Below are 23,006 nucleotides of genomic sequence, written 5' to 3'. Positions count from 1 at the left end.
ATCGTGTTCCCTGGGCCATGTCCAAGCGCATGTGATTTTGTGAAAGAAATTTTCGAAAGTCGAAACCGTGTTTTTTTCGAATTACAATGGCTGAGCATGAGCACAGGTGGTTTTGTGAAAAGTGCTAAACCAAACACACCCTGGACTTTCGGGCATGTTTACCACGCAGCACAGCTGCGGCGACCTTTTGGTCACGCTAAAGCACAACACGTCAGCACCGGTAGCATTGCCGGACATCTTTCGTCAGCCGCAGCCGCGACGTCAGCTTCGCTTTGCTTCCCGGCGGCGCGAACGCATCGATCCCGCCTCCTCGTCCTCCACCGTCCCTCGTGCTCGCGCCCTTCCCTAGCTCCAGCTGGAAATCCTCCATCTCCAACTTGTACAGGGAGGCTGGCGGCCGGCCCGGACCCGGCGCACGTGATGATCTGTCGTTCTGGAGGCGGAGGGGCGACGTCGGATGCCGCCGTGCCGGTGGGGGAGACGGCAGATTCGCGCACCTTATCGCCGCCGGCCGAAGAAACCTCCCCCTACCTTGAGCGTCCACCAGGTGCTCGACGTCGGTCCCTCCCCCCCCACCCCCCCCCCCCCCCCCCCCCCCCGCCACCCACAAACGGCATCCAGTTTTATATCCTCCTAACCAGCGACGGAGGAGGTTAGTTTATAGTAAAGGAGAACCGTACTCCAATCCCGCCCGAGTTCCATACCGAGGTAGAGGTCCTACCCCTGAGCCTTCTTTTGTTCTGTTCGTCCTGCTGAAATCGCCTGGGAGCACAGCATCGCATCCCAGGCGCCATTGATGGTTCTTGAAATCGCATTGTGTAAATAAGCCTTGTGGTTGAGAGTCGATATACAATTTCTTTACATTGGGGGAATTGCGCATGCTTCTTAGGATTGGTGGCTACTGCTTTTTTTTCCCTTCCTTTGTTCTATTGCGGTGTCGTCTTAAGCTGTAGCAGCAACGAAGTGAAGAAGTGGAACTATGCACTAAGTTAGTCGCATGAGCTCTTCTCGTTTGTGTATGACCCAGAGAAGACCTTAACAAATCGGAAGAATCATTATAGGAAAATAAAAATGAGGGCATCAATTGCTAGTTTTTTTTCATTTGTTACCTTTGTTGTTTCAACATGTTTTTTTTGCTACTTAACTATGTTAATTATATTGGTACTTGTCTATTGGTTGTTCTGCTTTCGTGAACTGTTGGGGCACCGACTTTCTCTTTACCAGTAGAGTACATGTCCTTGCTGGTCTAATAACTTATTTTGTTGGTATGTATTTATCAATGCTGCCAGAAATTTGTGGCCCAATATTGGGCTTTATAGATAAATGATGTGAAATAGGGAAAAAGCTTTTTTTTGAAAACTTTCAAAGTTTCTGCTTTAAGTTGGGTACTATATGCTGATAATGCCTCCTTATCCTATATCTGTATTCTGTATAGGATTTCCATCCTAACAATTTGTATATGTTTAAACCAAACCAAATAACAGAAACCAGAATGCTAGAAGGCCATAAAATAAACTCCAGAACAACGAGCAATGTGTTCGTTCCTTTATTGAGGGCTTTGATATCAAATATCATAGCTTCAGAACTAATTTATTGAGTTCATATTTGAAGCGTATTGGCACCTGTTTCAAGTACAGAGCAAAAACACTCCATATCAAAGATGAGCTTCAGATCTATCGAACAGCTACTTAGGAGGAACAGCAAGACAAAAATTTCTCGCAATATTGTTGACGGTGTCCATGACCAGAAGGAAGAGCAGTGTGTGCAATCCTTGCGGGAGTTACTTCTTGCAAGCAACGAGCTACCAGAGAAGTTTGATGACTACTATCTCCTCCTACGGTATGCCCGTTTTGTCTATTTACTGAAAAACTATGTTATATTGTTGTTGGGCCGGAATGGTCCATCCAAGTAACGGATAGGAGGTTTTTAAGTCTTCTGTGGTTGTAGTATGACTGTTTCCATCCGATTTTGCACTTAAGATGGTCTTGACCTCATTATTTTCTTTCAACATGCAGCTTTCTGAGAATGAGAGGCTTCAACATCTTAAAGGCAAAAGAAATGTTCTTAAATATGTTAAAATGGCGTGAAGATTGTTCTGTTGATGCCATTGCAAATGTATGTGGTGTGGTTATTCTGTGTTATATGTCTTTTATCTCCGGTTTGTTACAAGCATTAATGCTTACAATTATCTTGGAATTTTGCTGAGTTCTTCCTTTAATTAAGCCTTGAAAAGTCCTCATTGAATGTCAAAATAATTATCGTATTGAAATATCAAACTTAAATGGTTGTTTATGTGCTACAGGAATTTAAATTTGAGGAGTATGATGCTGTGAAAAGATGCTATCCTCATGGATTTCATGGAGTTGATAAATTTGGCAGGCCTCTATATATCGAACGGATTGGCTTGGTGGATCTTAGCAAGCTCATGCAGGTGACAAGTATTGATCGATATGTAAAATATCATATATCAGAACAGGAGAAAACTATGTCTTTGAGATATCCTGCTTGCTCAATTGCGGCTAAAAAGCACATAGCCTCTACAACAGCCATATTGGATGTGAAAGGATTGGTGTGTGATGTCTAAATGAAGCCCTTCCCTTTAATGTTTTACATATCAAGTTTCTAAGAAAATAGTTGCCTAAATGTTCAGCCATTCTTCATTCTCTAATACTTAGATCCAAGTTTCATGTTGAAAAGAGCAGGTAGTATTTAGGATGCTTTGACTTATCATTGTCTTGTAACTTGGTTCGTCAGACAGGGCCTTGCTGTAAAATATTAAGTAGTATTTACATTGCATTTTATGGCTATACAAACGTTCCATATACATGAGGCCAAAATAAAAATGTCTACAGGGAACTGTCAAGTTTTGAAATGCTCTATCTGGCATATAAAGAAGTTATTTGACAATCTTTACACAATCATACGTTTTGTCTTGGCTGCTGTTGTTCAGGGGATGAATAATTTTTCAAAATCTGCAAGAGAGATGTTCATAGAGATCCAAAAGATCGATAGCAATTACTATCCAGAGGTTTGTCTTGGTTATATCTATGCCTGAAGCCTTGAACATCTAATGTTGCTATTATACTATCCACAGTCTGCTCATACACATCTTGCTGACTGCTACAGACATTAAATCAACTTTATATAATTAATGCTGGAACTGGATTTAGAGCACTGTGGAAAGTATTGAAAGCATTCATGGAAGCAAGGACTTTAGCAAAGATTCAGGTACTGCATCTTTTCATTATTACTAATTTTTGTTTGACAAAATAGAATGAATTCTTATGTCTTTGTTACTTGTAAGGTTCTGGGGACCAATTACCTTAACACATTATTAGAAGCTGTTGACCCAAGGTAAAAGTGCAACTAGTCATGTGCAACTTTTGCATCTTTAGCGGCTTGAATGATTGCTCCTTTCTGCAGCAATTTACCAGACTTTTTAGGCGGAACATGCAATTGTCCTGCAACAGGAGGATGCTTGCTCCATGATAAAGGACCCTGGACCGACCCAGAAATGGTTCGTGCTTCTAAGGTAAGGTATGGTGTTTCATTATAATTCATTTGGAAATTTGCTGGGAAGCTGAAACAAAATAAAAATAATAATCGTTGGAGTGATGGAGTCTATTTGTGTTTTTTAGGCAGCATTTGGTAAAGGTCAGAAGTCTTTCAATGAACTGACTGCTACAATTGCCTGTGAAAGCTTCGCAGGTTGTCAGGTAAGATACACACACACACACACACACACACACACACACCTTCCTTGCACTATAGCTTCAACAGTCAAGTTTTTATCAGCACCGACCTGCAGAATGGCTGTAGTAATGTTGTTTGGTCATCAGCCATTGATATGACAGTATTAAAGGGCTGTTTGGAGGGCCGCCGCACCTGCCACAGCGCGCCACACTTTTTCTGCCGCGGGTGCGGCGGCCGTTTTGGACGCCACAAGTTAGGCGCGGTGTGGCGTCCTAGGCGCCACACCAAACAGCCCTTAAGCTTTCTGAAGTCTTAGAGGCTCAGTACCTTGTCAACCATGATTGTTCAGTTTATATAATCTCGATTGAGCATCCATTGACCTAGATAGTTGGGCCTTGAAGGCTTCATTGTCAGATCTATGAGCTTCATATCCTCTAATTTCCGGTTAACTGCTGACCTTTGCTAGCTCACCCAAAACCAGGAGAGAAAAAGCTTGCCTGAGTACCTTACTTGAAAGTTGAAACAAACCGCTTGAGCTGTAAGAGAAACAAAAGGATTTGACGAGCCGTTGCTTGCTCTCTATCTGCTCTTACTGCTCCTTCTTGACCTCTGCTCATTCCTGCCAATGCTGTGACTGACAAAGTCTGAAGTATGAGTCTTGTTTGTGACATTAGATTCCAGAATGAGCAGTCAAAGGAAAAGTAGTATGGGACAGCCTGCAGGTTGCTATAACTGATGCCAACCGATGAACTGAAGATCTTCAATCTTATGTTTGAGAGAAATGATCCCAGTTTTCCTACTGCCCTTCCTCACGTCTCCACTGAGCTTTCCTATTCTTAATAACCCCCCTCCCCCCTCCCCTCCCGCGTTTATCCTTTCCGCCAGTTGTTTTCCTTTTTCTGGAGCGTGATAATCATCATGCAGCTCATGTGCATGCACGCCTTGCCCCACCAGAACAGAATAATCTTAGAGAAAATAAATGTCGCATCTTTTTTTGTCCATGCTATGCCTTTCCATTACTTAGTGCCATGCCAAAATGAAGTGGGTTCTCCTGTATTCTACCTTGTTCTCCCTCATCCCTTGCAAAAGAACCATCATGGACTCTTCATTCTTCGTATTTTTATTTGCAGGAGCCTTCTGCGAAACAAGTAGATTCCACTTCTTGTAGGAAAAGAACTCTTGGCATGTTGTTAAAGGATGACCAGGTCTTTATCTGTGTCAATTTTTTTTTCTGAATTTCGTTTCTATACCCATGGTCTTTCACTTCATAACAAGGGAAAAAAAACATATATCATTAGATAAGTTTAAGTTTTAAGGCAGCAAGAAAAATATGTCTATGTTGGTTCAACCAGATAGATCAATTCTGCTATGCACAAAAAATCATATCAATATTGAATTCTCTATGGGACAGGATGGCACTGATACAAGCGGAAATATTCTACGGAAACAGGTCGATGAACAGATCTCAGAGAAGATCCAAGAACTTGAAGACTGTGCTGCTCAGACTAAGGAGGTGAGCAAAGGAATCAACCCCAATTCAAGAAATTGCAGCCTAAGGCATCTAGCAACTTAATGGTAATTTCTTTGTACGTTCAGACCCTGCAGACACTAATATGTAAGCAGCAAGAACTGACGAACCACATCGAACAGCTGAGGAGAATCCTTCGGTGAGAATGGCATCCCACCTAGTTCCTTCGTTCCTTTAGTTGGAATCTGCATCCGACTAAACTAAGAAGATAATATGTCTGATTTTTCGATTATTTTTCAATACAGGGATGGCACAAGTGCAGATAAGCAAACCGATGTACAAAACTCAAAGCTGGAGAAAGCAAAAAAGGGCAAAAAACAAGTAATTGTTCTATCATTATAGAGAAGAAATAGGCACCTTAGATACACCACGATGATCTTGGAAATGCCATGGACTAAGGTGGTATGGCATCCACTCAGAAGTGCTGCCATGTTACACATGTAATCTACCGTGATCCAAATTTGATGAGTAAAACTCCTCCCTACAAGACTCATATATTTCTTTTTTTTAACGAACCGTTTCTGGTTTTGTCCGTGATTTTTGTGAGTAAATATAGGACTGAAAGCTCTTTGTGCTGGAAGACTCTGATTTCTTTCTTTCAAATTTCTCAAACCACAAAGATGATTGTTCGAAGGGCCTTTCTTGGCACATCATCGAATCACAAAGGCGAGTTATGTCCACGACCACAAAGATTTTCAAATCACTGAGCTACTTTGGTGTTTCATCTGCGGTTTTTGTAATTCTGGAAACAAAGCTATCAAAAACCCTCACTTTTAGCTTGTATGCTTTCTTCCAGCGCCAGAACTAAGCCACAGTGAAGGTGATTTCTGCAAATGATTTTTTTTCTTACACATTTTTAAATGAATCTGCAAGATCCATAGATGTATGTATGGTAAATATTTTTTGCAAAAATATGTCAGATGTGTAGTGTAAAAAACGAACAAGGTTGTAAAACCTTCCACGTGCTCCTTTTCTACAGTGCACATATGAGCAGCTTTAACTGTACATATCTGAATATTAGATTAATATGTTTTTCCATCATGCTTTATATATGTGAATATTCTGAGTTACGTATGTAAAAAAATAAAATATATACGCATACCTGTGTGTGGAGACATCCTTGCTGCCATGTGTGTTAACGGCATGTATTGTACGTTGTAGATGTATACTATTTTTCTTATTATAAAGATGACATACACGTTTAGAAATACACCACACCCGAACTCCACTCTGACATTATAAATAAACTAGGATCGTACGAATAAACTAGGTTCGTGCCCGTACGTTGCTACGGGCGGCGAAATTTTTTTATAGTAATACACCGTGTTTGGGCAACACATAATACAATTAGGCTTAATTGCATCCACAAGCAAACATTTGTATAATAGTTTTAGCAAGATCTTTGCTCGTGTGTTGCCACGTGATCTGAAATTTTGAGCCGCGACGAGACAGGAAGAGCTCTACCATACCCTAGCATTCTATTTTCATGTCTTTGCGTAGTTCATGAATCCGCAACGTTTACGAGCATCCCTGTGAGCCCAACGACGAGCCTCTATTGGCTGGTGCGTCAAACTTGACTAAAAATATATTAACTCTTAAACATGGGTTACATTATTGCATTGCGATGCTCGGGAACAAATTCAGAGTAGTTTTGATATTGATTGTGCAAATCCGGACGCTTCAGGCTACCATGACTATCTCTGATCCTATTTTAAGAGAATGCTATATAAATGAAAGAATAACCTCTGTAATCATATTCAAATGAAAAAATAAAAATATAATAAAAAGTCAACAGACCTTACAACAACCTAATGCTTGATGATATCACCAGAAAGCGATACATTAAACCCCACAGAACTATAGATTCTCATATTGATATTTGGATCATTGAAGTGGTCTGCTAGTGGATTGGCATTGACCACTACAGGCATATCAACCATTGGCCACACACAATATGCCATACAACTTATAGATCACACAATAAGTTTTTTTAACTAGTCTACTGCTAAACAAGTAAATCGCAAATGTAACCAGGATATTTAGAATACAGAGTATATTTATGGAATCTAGACTACATTAATAATATCTTTGACTCATGGGATATACTGTGTTTGTATTTAGCTCCATATCAGTTAAGAAGATGGCTTCTCTTAATGAATGTATAAATCTTTATGATTAGGTATTGAAACAGGCAAACAGCTAGGGAAAGAAGTCAAAGAAAATACAAACAGAGATAAAAAATAAGCATCCATCAGCCCATCACAAAGCTTATTCAAGCACAAATAGATATATCGATGTTTAAATAATACTTGTTCATAGACCATTAGAAAACTAACACAATATAGAATTTCGCTTACTGCAAAACAAGTTTTCATCCAGCACTGGCCATATGTTTATAAAATTCACCTGCAAGTAGTTGGTTAATACATGCAATTTGTATGCCACGTTTTGCAATTTTATATCAGAACAAGAATATGATAGCTACAAAATAAAAACCACCATATATCTGCAATTCTTCATAAGCAGACCAAACAGGCAAGCAATAAACTTGAAAGTGCTCCAGATAGAATTTTTTTAGGGCAATAGAGTTACATTGCTGGCCTGCACGCACCAACCTTTGCATGTTGCTATCTCAAGTTTGATAATTTTTTGGAACTATAATATTTCAGTGTAGAGTCAGAAGTGTTATATTTCATAACTCCTTACAGTACATGACACAGATGCCAACAAACAGCTTCAACTGATCAAATGTTAGAACGCTTAGCCTTTTTAAAAAGAAATTTATTTTTTTTCAAAAAATGTTATGGCTTCAACTGATTTAGAGAAGAGAGAAATGCCACCAACATATTAACAAGAGTTAACACATCAGGAATCATTCATAGCATATTAACAGATCCTACTTCTGTTCATACTCGATCTATCTGTCATCACTGCATAATTATTTGATGATATCAGTTTCGCCGTAAGATAGTTTTATTGGTAGGCTTGATATCTATGAGGTAGATTGGTTGCCATAACCAGCTTTAGAAATCTAAAAACAAATTCAACGAGCATATGAAAGAAGTAACTTAAAAAATGTTGAATTTTGTGATTTACTCACGGCCTATCAGCATTCAGTGCTCATGCTCGATGGACAACAGTAAAAACTTGAAACTCAACAGCCAATGAGCAGAGCTTCTGATTGACTGATATACAAAGTTATCGAATGAAATAGTATTGCGTAACACAAAGATGGCTTCTTCTTTTCACCCGTGACAGTAGAAAAGAATTGCTGATTTGATTTTGAATCCATGAGCTTCAGGCAGTATTGTAGGAGAAATGGAGCCTGTTAAAGCAAGCTAGCAAAGCCTAATCCTCTTGTATACCCATTTAATTTATGCGACGTGCCTGTTGTGCCATGTGCTTGGTAGGCTGCTAGCATTTCTAACAATCTCATTTCAGATACCCTTAGTAAACTGATGTAAGCACATGCTATAAATAATGATTTATACACCATCTTAACCCTTAGTAAACTGATGTAAGCACACGCTATAAATAATGATTTATACACCGTCTTAATTAGCATTTGGATGTGTTTAAATCAGCTGGAATCCAATAACAATCATCTGCTAGCTGTTGCAGAGAAACGATATCGATAGAGGAAGATGCCTCACCTGCTTGGTGCGAGTCGAAGTCGCAGGCATCACAATCTGCGGCTGCTGCTGCTGACTGTTGTGTTACCGGCTGCCAACTGGCAAAGCGTTGTGGGATGCTCTTAAGGCTCAGTATGGAGCGTCTGACGTCGGCAGTGAGTTGTATATGATGGAACAGTTTCTTGAATATAGGATGGTCGAAAACCGTTCTGTGGTGGAACAGACTCATGAAATACATACTCTGGCAAAAGATCTCAAAAATTGTAGCAAAGAGTCCCCATGTGTGTTACCCAATAAGTTTGTGGCCGGAGGTATTATCTTTAAGCTGCCACCTTCTTGGAGGGACTTTGCTACTTCTCTAAAACATAAGAGACAGGAGCTCACCATAGATGGACTCATAGGGACTCTTGATACTGAGGAGAAGGAGAGAGCAAAGGACATACATGGGAAAGGAGTTGTTGGTGCTTCTAGCGCCAATCTTGTTCAGAAGAACAACTCCCACAAGAACAAGAAAAAGCCACCGCAGAACCAACCAAAGCCTTTAAGAAGAAGAAGAAGAAGGGAGCTTGCTATGTGTGCGCTAGTACGGAACACTTTGCTGCAAAGTGTCCGAACCCCAAAGGCAACGACTCCGCCAACATGGTCATTAGCGAGCCTGAAGGAATATTGGGATACGGTAATTTATTACCTACAGTTTTTCAGTTTTTTGTTCACCTGAATGGTGGGTTGACACTGGTGCTAATATTCATATTTGTGCTGATGCTTCTTTGTTTTCTTCTTACCAGAACGGCAGGACTTCCTCTTGCTGATGGAGCACGGATCGCATGCGCGTGTTTTTGGTGTTGGTACGGTAAATCTGAAGTTTACTTCGGGGAGATCGTGCAGCTGAAGAACGTGCAGCATGTCCCCACCATCAAGAAGAATCTAGTTAGCGGCTCTCTACTGTGTAGAGATGGTCTTAAATTAGTCTTTGAGTCTAATAAATGTATCTTGTCTAAGTTTGGTACTTTTGTTGGAAAAGATTATGAAAGCGGAGGCTTGTTCCGTCTTTCTTTGTCAGATGTTTGTAATAAAGTTGCATACAATGTCATTAACGTTGATGAAACAAATATTTGGCATTCGAGACTTTGTCACGTTAATTTTGGGTGTATGATGCGCTTAGCTAATTTGAGCTTAATTTCAAAGTTTACTTTTGTCAAAAATTCTAAGTGTCATGAATGTGTTGAATCAAAACAAACTCGCAAGCCTCATAAGGCCGCGGAGGCAAGGAACTTGGCACCCTTAGAATTAATTCATTCCGATTTGTGCGAAATGAATGGAATGTTGACAAAAGGTGGTAAAAAATATTTCATGACTTTGATTGATGACAGTACTAGATTTTGTTACATCTATTTGTTGAAGTCAAAAGATGAAACTTTACACTACTTTAAAATCTATAAAGGTGAAGTAGAAAACCAACTTGAGAGAAAGATCAAAAGAGTTAGGTCAGATCGTGGTGGCGAGTATTTCTCAAATTTATTTACTTTATTCTGCGAGGAACATGGTATTATTCATGAGAGAACGCCTCCCTATTCACCTCAGTCAAATGGGGTTGCCGAAAGAAAGAACCGCACTCTAACGGATTTGGTTGACGCCATGTTAGATACAGCGGGACTTTCCAAGGAATGGTGGGGTGAGGCTATATTGACTGCGTGTCATGTTCTAAACCGTGTTCCTACAAAGAATAAAGAGATAACACCATTCGAGGAATGGGAGAAGAAAAGGCCAACACTTTCATACTTACGTACTGAAGCGTCCCCCCATCAGGGAGACTTAAAAGTGATGCTTTATCAGTCCCAGGAGGCTGATAACACTTTTATTACATCAGATGGTACATCACCGTACAACTCTTCGCGGTAATGGGCAGTGAAGCGCCACTATCGTGAGGATTACAACTAAAATCCACACCACTACACTAGTTACGAAAAGGGAATCATCAGAGTCTGGCGCCATGCGGAACTCCAACGGTGGCCTTAACCACAGGCAAGACTGGGTGCAGAACGAAACCCTACTCGATGTCTTCGGGGACGTAGTCTGGGTCTTCCACTGTAAAAGTAAGAATGGGGTGACTACAAACGTACTCAGCAAGTCCAATCACACCCACGGAGGGGGTATAACAGAATTAAATGCACAGGTTAATCCAAGGATAACGTTAGGGTTTATTTGCGGAAAACACGGTTGTATGCAAGTGTTCGTTTAAAACATTTTCAAAACAAATTTCCAGGTACCAAAGAGCATACGATGTTGATCCACGCAGGATCCAAGTTTTAAACTGCTACCGGACTCCCCGTCCGCCGTAGCACACGGCACGTCTGCCGGACACTTTCCAAACCACTCACACCAGACCAACCATTCCCAGAGAGAAACACTAGTTATGTGACCACACCGTAACTTGCCCAATACCGTGGGCACAGCTATTCGAATAGATTTTAAACTCTGCAGAGGTATGCAACTTTACCCACAGGTGGGGTACCACAGCACGATCACCTTAGTGTCGGTGCAGATCCCAACAAAGCCATTACCCACCATAGCTAGACCTGACTAGCCACCACGGGATCCATCAAGGGGTCACTCAACCTATCTCCGAGGTTTAACCAGGGCATAAGTCACACAGAGCTTATCCCTTCTCCTTGATCACCCGTTGCTCTCAGCCCTCCTGATGGCTATCAGACTAACTAGTGGGACTTATGCTAAGCCGTTGCCCATACAACGGTCAAGTGGTTTGCACGACAGGAAGCTAGGTGAGATGACACATCAACTCGGTCCTTAGGGGTGACAAGATGGATATCTCCCTTCCTTGCCCTACCACACAGGTATGAGCACACCACGGCAATTCACACAGAAATGCCATCCATCCCGTCGGACTCGTCTTTCAAAACCACATTTTATCCCTTCCCACATACACACATTTTCTTTATAAAATCAGGTGGTCAAGGTATGGTTACCACAAACAATGGTGGCTATCCTACCATGTTTTCAGCACGCAAAACCATGCAATTTTATAAAACAGGCCACTGGGTTGTGTTTATAAAAACTAGGACAGAAACATGCATCAAAGGGCAGAATTGAACTTGCCATCGTCAAGTCCTTGCGGGAGGTCCTGATCGAAGCACTGTCCCTCGGGTTCGGGGTCGCAGAACTGGTCCTCGTTCGCTTGGTCACAGTCGGGACCTTCCTCGTTCACTCCGTGTCCTACGACGCAAACAAACAGACACACAATCAGGCGTAGAACTAAAAGCTTTTATCGTTGAGCTTGAATCGGAAATAATTTGGTTACGGAGGTAGGGGTAATATTTTTGGGTGATTTCTTAATGGCATGGCTAGAACTATACTAGGAAGGGCGTGGTAAAGTTTCGGGTCGATCGGAGGTCGTTTCGCACATAAAATAACGAGTTAAAGATGGTTTCAAGGGTTAAACGGGGGTCCAGGGGCTTGTTCGTAATTATTCGGAAGAAGTAAGGACCTATTTGCGAATCCTAGAAATGCTCAGGTATGCTAAAGGATGCTAAGTGTATCTAGGTTTATGTAATAGAGGGTTTATTTTGAAATAGTGGAAAGAACAGGGCCTCTTTTGCAAAAGAGAGCAAGTAGGGGGTTTCTTTTTGGAGATTACAGGGAAAGGGAGGGGGCTATGGGCAAAATGCCCTTTCTTCCTCCTCTCCCCCGCACAGAACAGAGGAGGGGGAAGGGGGCGCCGGGGCGGTCAAGTCCGGCCGGCCTAGGGCTCGGTGGCGGCTCGGGGTGGGGGAAAAGGGAGAGGGGGCATGGGGATCCCATCCCCGGCCTCACCTCGGGCTGAGGTGGAGCGAGGGGGCGCGCCCACGGCGGGCGGCGGGCGGCGGTGGTGCCACGGGCGGCGGCGGCGCTGCGGGCTAGGAGAAGAGGCGCGCGGTGGCGAGGGCGGTTGTGGTGGTCGGGGCTGCGCGGGGGGCCAATTTATAGGCCGGGGAAAGGCGGTGGAGGGGGGGTTCGGCCGGCGGCCCCGTGAGCGGCCATTAATGGCGCTTGGCCGCTCGCGGCTGTCGTGGTACGGTAGCGAAGGTGCCGGGGCGTCGCACGTGGGGTAAGAGCTGGGCGGCCACAGTGGCGAGCGCGCGTGCGGGGTGCGGCAGGGGAGGCAGCGGCGGGCAGTGCGGTTGGCGACGGGCGGCGCGCGCGCGTGTGCGGGCGGCGCGGCGAGGGGCGGGCCAGAGCGGGGGCGCGAGCGTTCGCGGGCCAGAGCACGCGTGCGCGAGGAATGCGGGGAGCAGGGGCGCGTGGGCTCGTGCGCAAGCAGCTTGGCGGCGGGTGGCGCGGCGGCTCGGGCGGAGCGCGGCAGTGGCAGGCGGCGCGGCGTTGCGGGCGCGCGTGCGTGCCGTGGCCGCGCGCGTGCGCGTGCGCGTGGATCTCGTGCGCGCGCGGTCCGGCGGTGCGCGCGCGTACGGCGGCGTGCGCGCGAGGGCGGGGCGGCGTGGCCGGGGCCAGAAGCCGGGCGGCGCGGCTGAGCGGCGCACGGGAGCAGGGGAAAGGAGGGAGGAGCAGGAAGGAAGGAGGGAGAAAAGAAAAGGGAGGGAAGGAAGAAAAGAAAGAAAAGGGAAAGGGAGGAAAAGAGAGAGGAAAAAGAAAAGAAAAAGGGAAAAGAAAAGAGGAAAGAAATGGTGTGAAAAAGGAAAATTTAACGCGCGCCGGCGGTATTCGCGGCGGCGACTGCGCGGCGAAATTCGCGGTGGCGACCGCGGCTGGTCGGCCACGCGTGCGCGGCGTTCGCGCGCTGCGCGAGGAAAAGAATCGCGCCGGCGCTAATCGCGGAAAGTGATCGCGCGTGAGCGGTGCGAGATGGGACGGCGGTCAAGTCCGCTGTCGGTCGAATAGGGTTAGGGTTAGGGTTTTGACGACGAATGACTTTTAAACGAAGCACTCTAGCGCGTGATTTATTTTGATGAATTTTCAGGGCGTCACACGTACATGGGGTTGTTTGGCAAAAATGATTGTTCCAATAACCATGAAACGTAAGTTTGAACCTAAAACTGTGGATTGTATCTTTCTAAGTTATGCTATTCACAGCGTTGGGTATAGATTTTTAATAGTGAAATTTGGAGTACTTGACATGCATGTTGGTACTATAATGGAGTCCAGAGATGCTACATTTTTTGAAAATATTTTTCCCATGAGAGATGAAACAAGTTCATCTAGGCAAGAGTTCATCGAGGATGATGGCTCTTCTGAGCCGATAGAACACAATGAACATACACTTGTGGAAAATTCTGAGGAGGATAACAATGATGCTCCGAGAAAGAGCAAAAGACAAAAGACTGTAAAGTCTTTTGGTGATGATTTCATTGTATACCTCATAGATAATACACCCAGAACCATTGAAGAGGCATATTCATCTCCTGATGCTGACTATTGGAAGGAAGCAGCGAGGAGTGAGATGGATTCTATTATGTCTAATGGAACTTGGGAGGTCGTTGAACGTCCTTATGGATGTAAACCGGTTGGATGCAAGTGGGTGTTCAAGAAAAAGCTTAGGCCAGATGGTACTATTGAAAAGTACAAGGCTAGGCTTGTGGCCAAGGGTTATACCCAAAAAGAAGGAGACGATTTCTTTGACACTTATTCACCAGTTTCCCGATTGACCATAATTCGAGTGTTACTTTCCCTGGCAGCCTCTTATGGTCTTCTCGTTCATCAGATGGACGTTAAGACGGCTTTCCTTAATGGAGGGTTAGAAGAGGAGATCTATATGGATCAGCCGGATGGGTTTGTATCAAAGGGTCAAGAAGGAATGGTTTGTAAGTTGTTGAAATTTTTATATGGTCTCAAGCAAGCGCCTAAGCAGTGGCATGAAAAGTTCGACAGAACTTTGACCTCTGCTGGCTTTGTTGTGAACGAAGCTGATAAATATGTGTACTATTGCTATGGTGGGGCTGAAGGAGTTATTTTGTGCTTGTGTGTGGATGACATACTGATCTTTGGCACTAGCATTAATGTGATTAAGAAAGTTAAAGAGTTTTTATCTCAAAGTTTTGAGATGAAGGATTTGGGAGAAGCTGATGTTATCCTTAATATAAAACTGGTAAAAGAGAGCAATGGTGGGGTGATTCTTACACAGTCTCACTATGTGGAGAAGGTGTTAAGTCGCTTTGGTTATAACGATTATAAACCTGTCTCAACACCATATGATGCCAGTTTAATTCTTAGGAAGAATAAAAGGATAATGCGAGATCAGCTGAGATATTCTCAGATCATTGGTTCATTGATGTATTTAGCAAGTGCTACAAGACTTGACATCTCGTTTGCTGTAAGCAAACTGAGCCGGTTTATTTCAAACCCGGGAGATGATCATTGGAAGGCTCTTGAAAGAGTAATGCGCTATCTAAAGAGCACAATGAACTATGGAATTCATTACACCGGGTACCCAAGAGTACTAGAATAGAAGGGTATAGTGATTCAAACTGGATTTCTGATGCTGATGAGATAAAGGCTACAAGTGGATATGTGTTTACCCCTGGTGGTGGAGTTGTTTCCTGGAAGTCTTGCAAGCAGACCATTTTAACAAGGTCAACTATGGAAGCAGAACTCACAGCATTAGATACTGCCACTGTTGAGGCTGAGTGGCTTCGTGAGCTCCTTATGGACTTGCCAATAGTTGAAAAACCAATATCGGCAATTCTAATGAACTGTGACAATCAAACGGTAATTGTCAAGGTGAACAGTTTAAAGGATAACATGAAGTCATCTAGACATGTGAAAAGGCGGTTGAAATCTGTCAGAAAATTGAGAAACTCTGGAGTTATAGCCCTGGACTATGTTCAGATGGCTAAAAATCTGGCAGATCAGTTTACAAAGGGTCTTTCACGAAATGTGATAGACAATGCATCTATGGAATTGGGCTTCAGACCCACGTGAGTCATTCTATAGTGGAAACCTGTCCTATGTGATCGGAGATCCCGTGAATTAGGATGGTGAAACAAACTAAAGTCTGACTGTGAGAAGAGAACCTTTGTGAAAAGGGCTCATTCCGTGTATAAGGTGCATTTCTCTTCTAATCTGTATGGCAGGTTGGTCTATACCTTAATGTGTTCCAGGTGATTTCTATGAGTTGTTTTCTTGAAACAAAGATGTTATCCTACAGAACATCTGAAAGGAACACACCTATACGAATCTGACTAATGGTCATGGTCTATGAGAACTGGGTATTCTCTAGAAACTCATGAAAGGTCTGGAGTATGACTTATAAGCTCCAAACCGCGGGGATGCTTTTGCAGCCTAGTACCAGTGTAGGGCTCTGGTCAAACTTGTTTGCACAAGACTGGCAATTCAAGGCATAGTCTATTGTACAGTTGTGAATAAGTGTAGCTTTTGTCCTAGATGGAAGTTCAACTTAACAGTCTCTGTCAAATACTGGTATATCAATGAGGGAATGAGGGCATTTCTAGTGTGGCTTGAATTTCTTGGTGGGGATTGTTGGAATTATGGGCTTGGCCCATTTATTCTAATCAATACAATAAAAGAATTTAAAGCCCACTATTAAATACTAGGGAATCAATTGCTTAATTCCGTACTGGGATTTGAGGAGGATCTCAACCGGCTTAAAAGTTGGACTTCATGTACACCACTTGTGAAGCCGGTAAGAGGAGGTCGGTGAACCACACGCGCGCGCGCTCGCTCGCCTCGCCGAGCCGAGGTCGTGGGCGTGGGCGAGGCTGGTCGGCCGGGCGGTGCGGTGCGGGCGCGGCCGGACGTGCAGGTGGGGTGCGACGGGATGTGCTGAGATGAGAAGAACGTTCCTCCTCTCATTCACACACACTTCAGAGCTTGATCCAGGTACTCCTGCTTAGGAGACCTCTCCCTTCTCCCTCTGCTGGCAATCAGGTTTTTGGGAGCATCTTGACGCGACTGCTCGCTCCCCGATCGACTACTTCATCTACTTCCCGGCGTGAACGAACGACTACTTCGTCTACTTCCCGGCGTGAATGAACGACTATTTCGTCTGCTTCCTGGTGACCGTTCGTGGGACTGCACTATGAACCTCTTCCTGCATCGACATCGTTCGGCTACTTTAGGCAAGGCCAGTCGAATAGCATGTCTATTCCAGCTGGTAACGGCGCAACCGGTGCCTCCGGCACTGGTCCCGCCTTGGGGTACACTCTAAATCTATTCTGGTTTAACTTTTTGTTCATGCTTATTAGTAAGAATAACATGAACACATGCACATATCTTGTTAACATATTATCACTCATTTATACCATGAAATTGCTAGTAATATTTGGAATTAAAATATACCAAAAATTGCATAGTTATCTAACAATAGCGTGTAATAAAACTCGGTAGGACGATGCTGACTCCGCACGAGGGTTGTAGGCGGGCGACTTGCCTGTCCTCTACAAGCCGAGACCGCCGCCGCGGAACCGCCTCCTCGTGTGGACGGACGGGGACCCCTTGCAACGGCAGGACGGCGGTGCGGCGGGGCGGGGACAGCTGGATGGCGACGTCGGCGATGTAGACCGGCTCGCGGGCGGCGGCTGCACGATAGAGAGAGCGGCCGTGGCAGACGGCCGCGGCGTCGCAAGGGGCGGGTGTCGCGAGGGGGAGGGCGACGGGGCGGAGCGAGAGGGAGGGCATCGGGAGGTGCCGCGGAGGGGGGAGGGGCGGGCCTGTGGAAGGCGGGTCGGGGAGAGACGATGGGAGGCTCAGATCGCATCGGGAACGATCGGATGGCGTACGTTGATGGACGGCAGAATGACCAAAAGGAGGTAGAGTGAAGGTCGCACAAAAAATTATCCCCTAATTATTTTTTTAGGAGTAGAGATTTTTAAAAGCACATTAGATTTGTTGCACAATAATCTAAAAATTTTGATAGACGTAACTATACACCCAATTTCATTGATATACTATGATATTATGTTTCAAAAAATATACTAAAATATTATCTGTTTCCAAAATTTCCCTTCTAAATTCTTGGAGCTCAATTCTACAATCAGACTGCCATTATATGATTCAAAACTAAACTATCACAATCTACATTTAAAAAAACCAACTTGTTCTTTCGGTTTACAACACATAATTACTAATTATACTATTACAAGCATAAATGATTTATTTCCTCTACCCGACATGAGGTCCCCTTTGTCATCCCCTTCGAGTTTGGTAGCAACATTGCCTACTTCATAGATGATGTCAATAGTCCCTTCTCGTCTTTCCATCCTGCATCCTCTCCTCCCTAACCCGGAAGCCATCTCATTAATCGCCCCTTCTGTTGGGCTCACCATTGATTAAGAAGTTTCAATTCATTTATTGCTTAGGGAAAGTATTGGTAGGTGTCAATAGCACTCAATAGCACAGTGATCATATTTCTAATATTAAAAAATAAGTGGAACGCGGTTGAAATAAGTCTATTGCTAAGCCTATATACCTTCGGTAGTATCATGGCGTCTAACGCGTGCAAAAGACATCACTAGCGAAGGTTATGCTTCTAAACTAAACCCCTTCTTATCCTTATATCAATGTATATTTTCACTAGCTGTTGGTCCTTTTCACTTAGGAATAGGAACAGGTTCGAACTGTACTGAGTTTGATTATCAAATTCATGCTACTAGATTGTAAAAATAAGAAATTGGATTGTGAAATTAAAAGGAAGAAACTAAGAGCATATCCTAAGTGACAGACTCTATTGATGCCATAAAGTTAACCACGAAAAGGAATTTGATACTAGAAAAATGATATTTTTCTATGGATGCCCGGAAATTAGCGTTTTGCTAAACATCTAGCAAACATCGTAAAACAACGCGATTTTCCCATTTATTTATTTTTTTATACAGGGTGCACCTCGTAAATTCCTATCCGGTAATTGGATTCCAGTCTCACATTTGTATTTGCCGGATTCGAAAATAGTAAGCGCTAGCCGCTAGGGTTCTCCCTGTTTCCCTGTCTGTTCCTATTTGGACGACAACCCCCGAATCCAAACCCACCCAAGAAGAAAGGGGAAAGCAAAGAAGGTGCCTGGAGGCTAGGGTTTCTCGACGGCTCCACCGCCCTCTCCGCCATGGACGCGCAGCGAGCTCTCCTCGACGAGCTCATGGGCACAGGTGAGTACCACCAGATTTCCCATCTCCCGAACGCCGCGACCCCAGGCCGTAACCCTACCCCTAACCTCGCCGTGGGTGCTGTCGTTTGCAGCCCGCAACTTGACGGATGAGGAGAAGAAGGGGCACAAGGAGCTGAAGTGGGACGATCCCGACGTGTGCGCCCCCTACATGGCCCGGTTCTGCCCCCACGACCTCTTCGTCAACACCAAGAGCAACCTCGGTAAGGCCGGTCCTTTTTTTTTTTTTGCGTTCTGCGGTGAATTTTACTGATGATAGGTGGTGTGTTTGCAGGGCCGTGCTTGAGGATCCATGATCCGAAGCTCAAGGAGAGGTAAGGAAGATTGTGATGCTAATTTGATTGAAATTTAGTTAGCATTTCTTGTAAGAAAAAACCAGAAGGATTTATGGTGAGGTAATCTCTTAGCAATGTGTTATGTTTAGGGACCAAAGTAGAGTAATTGGGTTGGTTGCAAGTGGGAAAATAGAGACTTTGTTATTGGGAATCACAGGACATGGTACCAAAATGTTATAGATGATTGTTTCATATGAATTGCTGGATTTGTAGAGTTGAGCTAGTTTTTAGCTGTGGGGATTAAGCTGTCCTGCATTCCTATCAGTATCAGGTTACAAATTTTGGTTTGATTGGTGCATGTTTTGTGCAAAATTAGACAGCACATCAGAACCATCCTATGAAATGATTATGTCATGCCACTCTACACAGTCTAAAAAAGAAATAGCTGCCTCAGGATGAATTAAACATGCTACAGCAATAAACTCTCCCTAAATGATACATTTTTATATCAAGACATCGAAAAATTGCACTCCGCAATCATGAGAGAAATTTGATCATATCTGGTAAAAAACCAAGACTGAATGCATATTTTGAAGATTATATTGTCTGTAAAATAAAATTGTGGATGAAATTAGTGAGAGTTGCATCAGGCCAGTATTTAAGAAGTGGCTGCCTAGCCTTCGTAGGTGGCAAATACTCCCTCCGTTCCAAATATAGGTTGTTTTGGCATTTCTAGGTGCATATTTTTTGCAATGCACCTAGATACACACTATGTCTAGATACGTAACAAAAACTATGCATCTAGAAATGCTAAAACGACCTATAATTTGGAACGGATGGAGTAGTTAATTGGCACCCTCATTCCTAGTTGACGCCTAGCCCATCTTGCAGAACGGTAGTGACTTTGGCTTGAGGGAGTAGGTTTTCTCTATCATCCATATGAATATAAATGGGTGTGTGCCATTCAGAATTTGGGATGTTTATAAGAGTTCTGACAAGCTACATTACATGGGTAAATGCCTCATAGTACTTGCAAGTTTGTAGAATCTAGATTTTCCTACAAGTTATATGGGTATGTGCTCATACAACTTTCAACAGTTCTATGTAGCAAACAGTTCTAAAACAAGTTGATAAGTTACCAACATTGAGCAATTTTGCTGTAAAACAAGTAAACCAAGTTACTAACATTTAATGCTTTGAATCAATGGTAGCTCACACAACAAAGACATTGATGTGCTCATACAACTTTTACCAGTTCTGTCTAGAAAATACTTCTAAAACAAGTTGCCAAGTTACCAACATTGAGCAATTTTGCTGTAAAACAAGTGAACCAAGCTGCTAACATTGAATAATTTGAATCAATGATAGCTCACAGCAAAGACATTAATGTAATAGCTATTGGTTCATGAAGAATCCTGGTACAGGAAATTTGTATTTTTTACCCTGCAATCAGTGAGGTGAGTGGTAAAGTGGGTGTGGTGTACTAACTCGGATTTGCAACTTAAGTTTCATCTGTAGAGATTCCGTTGAACCAGTAATTCACCCTCATATGATTATATGCTTAGCTATATTGGGTATTATATGTATATCTCACATGTGTTTTTGGGTAAGTGCAGCTTTGAGAAGTCTCCCAGGCATGATAGCTATATGCGAAAGTTTGAGGCAGAGCTTGCACAACAATGTGAGAAATTGGTGAGTTACCTCTTGCTTTCCCATAACTTTTTAACCAGTATATTTACCTTTGTTTATTCTGTTGCAGGTAATGGATTTGGATAGAAAAATAAGGCGTGGTCGAGAAAGGTTGGCTCAAGATTCTGCTGTGCCAATGCCAATACCTGGAAAAATAGCTGAGCAGCTCTCAGCGCGAGAAGAACAGGTGAAGAAGCTGCTGGAGCAAATTGAGGAGCTTGGTGAGGCTGGTAAAGTGGATGAAGCTGAGGCACTTATGAGGAGGGTACTGACATGGAAGATCCATCTCATTTCTTTATTATGTTTGAACGATACTTCAACAATTTGTGTAATTCTTGTTTAATTTCTGGTTTGCAGGTTGACATTCTAAACGCTGAGAAGACAGCTTTAGCTAACCAAGCTGACAACAAAGTGGCCATGCTTGAGAAGAAGATGGAACTTTGCGAAACATGTGGATCATTCTTAGTTTCTGATGATGCTCTTGAGAGGACGCAGTCCCATGTGACTGGGAAACAGCACATCGGTTATGGCATGGTTAGAGATTTCCTGATGGAATACAAGGTGAAGTATCACTACATTAGAAGTATGAATACGGATTTAATTTATCAAGTACTTATGGTTGTCTCTTACTGTCCAGGCTGCAAAAGAGAAGGCAAAAGAGGAAGAGAGGCTTGCAAGGGAGCAGAAAGCAGAGGAACGTCGGAAACAGAGGGGCAAAGAGTATGATAGTGGGGGCAGGGACAGTGGTACCCGGAGGGAGAGGTCTGGCGATCGTGACTATGACCGTGATCGTCAGTATGAGCGAAGCCGTGGAAGAGATAGGCCCTATGATCACAGAGATAGAGGATCAGAATATCGAAGCAATTCCTACAGAAATGGGAGGGATTCCGAAAGAGGCGGGCATAGATACAGGAGTGGTGATATGACAAACGACCGAGGGAGAATACGGAGCAGGTCACGTTCTCCAAGCAGGCATGGCTATGGAAGGTCTGGAAGTCCAGATCATTAGCTGAACATTTAGATAGTTTTATTCACAGTTGGGACTCATGAGGTAGACCGTTCCCTTTTGCTATTTATTACTGTACAATGGGTTTTATTGAAGTGTCGCACTTGTTTAAGTCTCTGCTCTGCTGTAACAGCTCTGTTGGAACCCTACAGTCTTCCTTTTTACATGGGAAAAAAAATCTCAGGTAGGTATCGATTGTCCTTCCAACAATTTTGCTGAAGCTTTTGTTTTGATATTTGGAACCGGAAGTTATTAACTAAAAGATGAAAATTAGTGCAATGAGACAAGTACTGGACTTCATTTTGGATGCTGATGTTTACAGCGTATGGCAGGTAACCTTGAACATTAATGTTTTCATATTACACAACTTTTTATTCCCCTCATAACTTTGCTAGAAACCTTTTTAGTTTTGCTCAGTTGTGATTGGTCACTCGTTGCCTTAGATTTTTACACCACTCATGTCAGGTACCTGTTTCTGCCAAAGATTATGTATGATTGTGATTTTTGTAGCTATAATTGTTATGAACTAGTGTTGTCTTGAGGAAGAACAGTCCGACGAAATGATCAAGGATCAATTCTAATCACCGACATATTCTTTTTGAAACCTTGTAGTAGCTCTACAAGAGATCAGGTTTGGCTTGTACATAACCCCTGCTAAGAACCACCAGGATTGGAGGGTTCTTGACTGTCTGGTTATTGGCTCCAAGTCTAGCTCAAAGAAGGCTCTGTCTCCACCCACACATAATATTAGATAGACTTCCGACAGTTGTAGGGGCCTGTAATTGGTATGCTATTATTGTATTCTGAATATGCAATACTACTATATGATCTGCTTGGGCGTCTCTGACAAGTTACTCTTTGGATCAATTGGCGTTATGGTTTCCTGGGACCAACGTCTACTGATGTCGTGATGGTCGTGTGACATTCCTAAACGGCTACGTTCACTTACTATCCTTGGCCACAGTTCAGTTGTGCGAGGACTTACCTGTTTGGCTGGCCTGTGCAAATGAGAGAGAATGCTAGGCCAGGTTCTCTGGCACAATGAATTGTATGTGAACTG

General features: G+C 43.3%; 2 protein-coding genes across 21 annotated transcripts; both read left to right on the top strand.

The window, feature by feature from the left end:
* The first annotated feature begins 12 nt into the window (after window positions 1–12).
* Window positions 13–5,801, top strand: LOC112882714 (phosphatidylinositol/phosphatidylcholine transfer protein SFH11-like). 8 transcript variants are annotated; one of them, XM_025947833.1, is made up of 13 exons: window positions 14–547; window positions 1,638–1,839; window positions 2,016–2,115; window positions 2,303–2,569; window positions 2,951–3,028; window positions 3,127–3,228; window positions 3,305–3,354; window positions 3,424–3,532; window positions 3,639–3,716; window positions 4,824–4,898; window positions 5,144–5,206; window positions 5,290–5,360; window positions 5,467–5,801. In XM_025947833.1, the coding sequence occupies exons 1-13, from the start codon at window positions 97–99 to the stop codon at window positions 5,561–5,563; spliced, it is 1,743 nt and encodes a 580-aa protein (XP_025803618.1). In that variant the 5' UTR covers window positions 14–96; the 3' UTR covers window positions 5,564–5,801. The 8 variants fall into 8 exon arrangements, with proteins under 8 accessions (XP_025803621.1, XP_025803618.1, XP_025803620.1 ...); XM_025947832.1 differs by having other exon boundaries at window positions 20–547; window positions 5,105–5,206; XM_025947839.1 differs by having other exon boundaries at window positions 20–547; window positions 1,612–1,839; window positions 5,105–5,206.
* A 12,974-nt stretch (window positions 5,802–18,775) lies between these two features.
* Window positions 18,776–22,839, top strand: LOC112881413 (luc7-like protein 3). Of its 13 annotated transcripts, none has more exons than XR_003226469.1 (10): window positions 18,776–18,959; window positions 19,051–19,179; window positions 19,251–19,290; window positions 20,868–20,943; window positions 21,011–21,205; window positions 21,298–21,501; window positions 21,578–21,991; window positions 22,080–22,130; window positions 22,221–22,278; window positions 22,562–22,830. XR_003226469.1 is itself a non-coding variant. In XM_025946076.1 (8 exons), the coding sequence occupies exons 1-7, from the start codon at window positions 18,917–18,919 to the stop codon at window positions 21,947–21,949; spliced, it is 1,059 nt and encodes a 352-aa protein (XP_025801861.1). In that variant the 5' UTR covers window positions 18,776–18,916; the 3' UTR covers window positions 21,950–21,991; window positions 22,080–22,830. The 13 variants fall into 13 exon arrangements, 2 of the variants coding, with proteins under 2 accessions (XP_025801861.1, XP_025801860.1); XR_003226468.1 differs by having other exon boundaries at window positions 22,559–22,830; XR_003226465.1 differs by having other exon boundaries at window positions 21,578–22,130; window positions 22,562–22,839.
* Window positions 22,840–23,006: the final 167 nt, after the last annotated feature.

This window comes from Panicum hallii, chromosome 2 (genome assembly GCF_002211085.1).
Source record: "Panicum hallii strain FIL2 chromosome 2, PHallii_v3.1, whole genome shotgun sequence".
NCBI classification, from domain to species: Eukaryota; Viridiplantae; Streptophyta; class Magnoliopsida; order Poales; family Poaceae; genus Panicum; species Panicum hallii.
The sequence above is the reverse complement of the archived record's forward strand: the minus strand, read 5'-3'. Positions and strand labels throughout refer to the sequence as shown.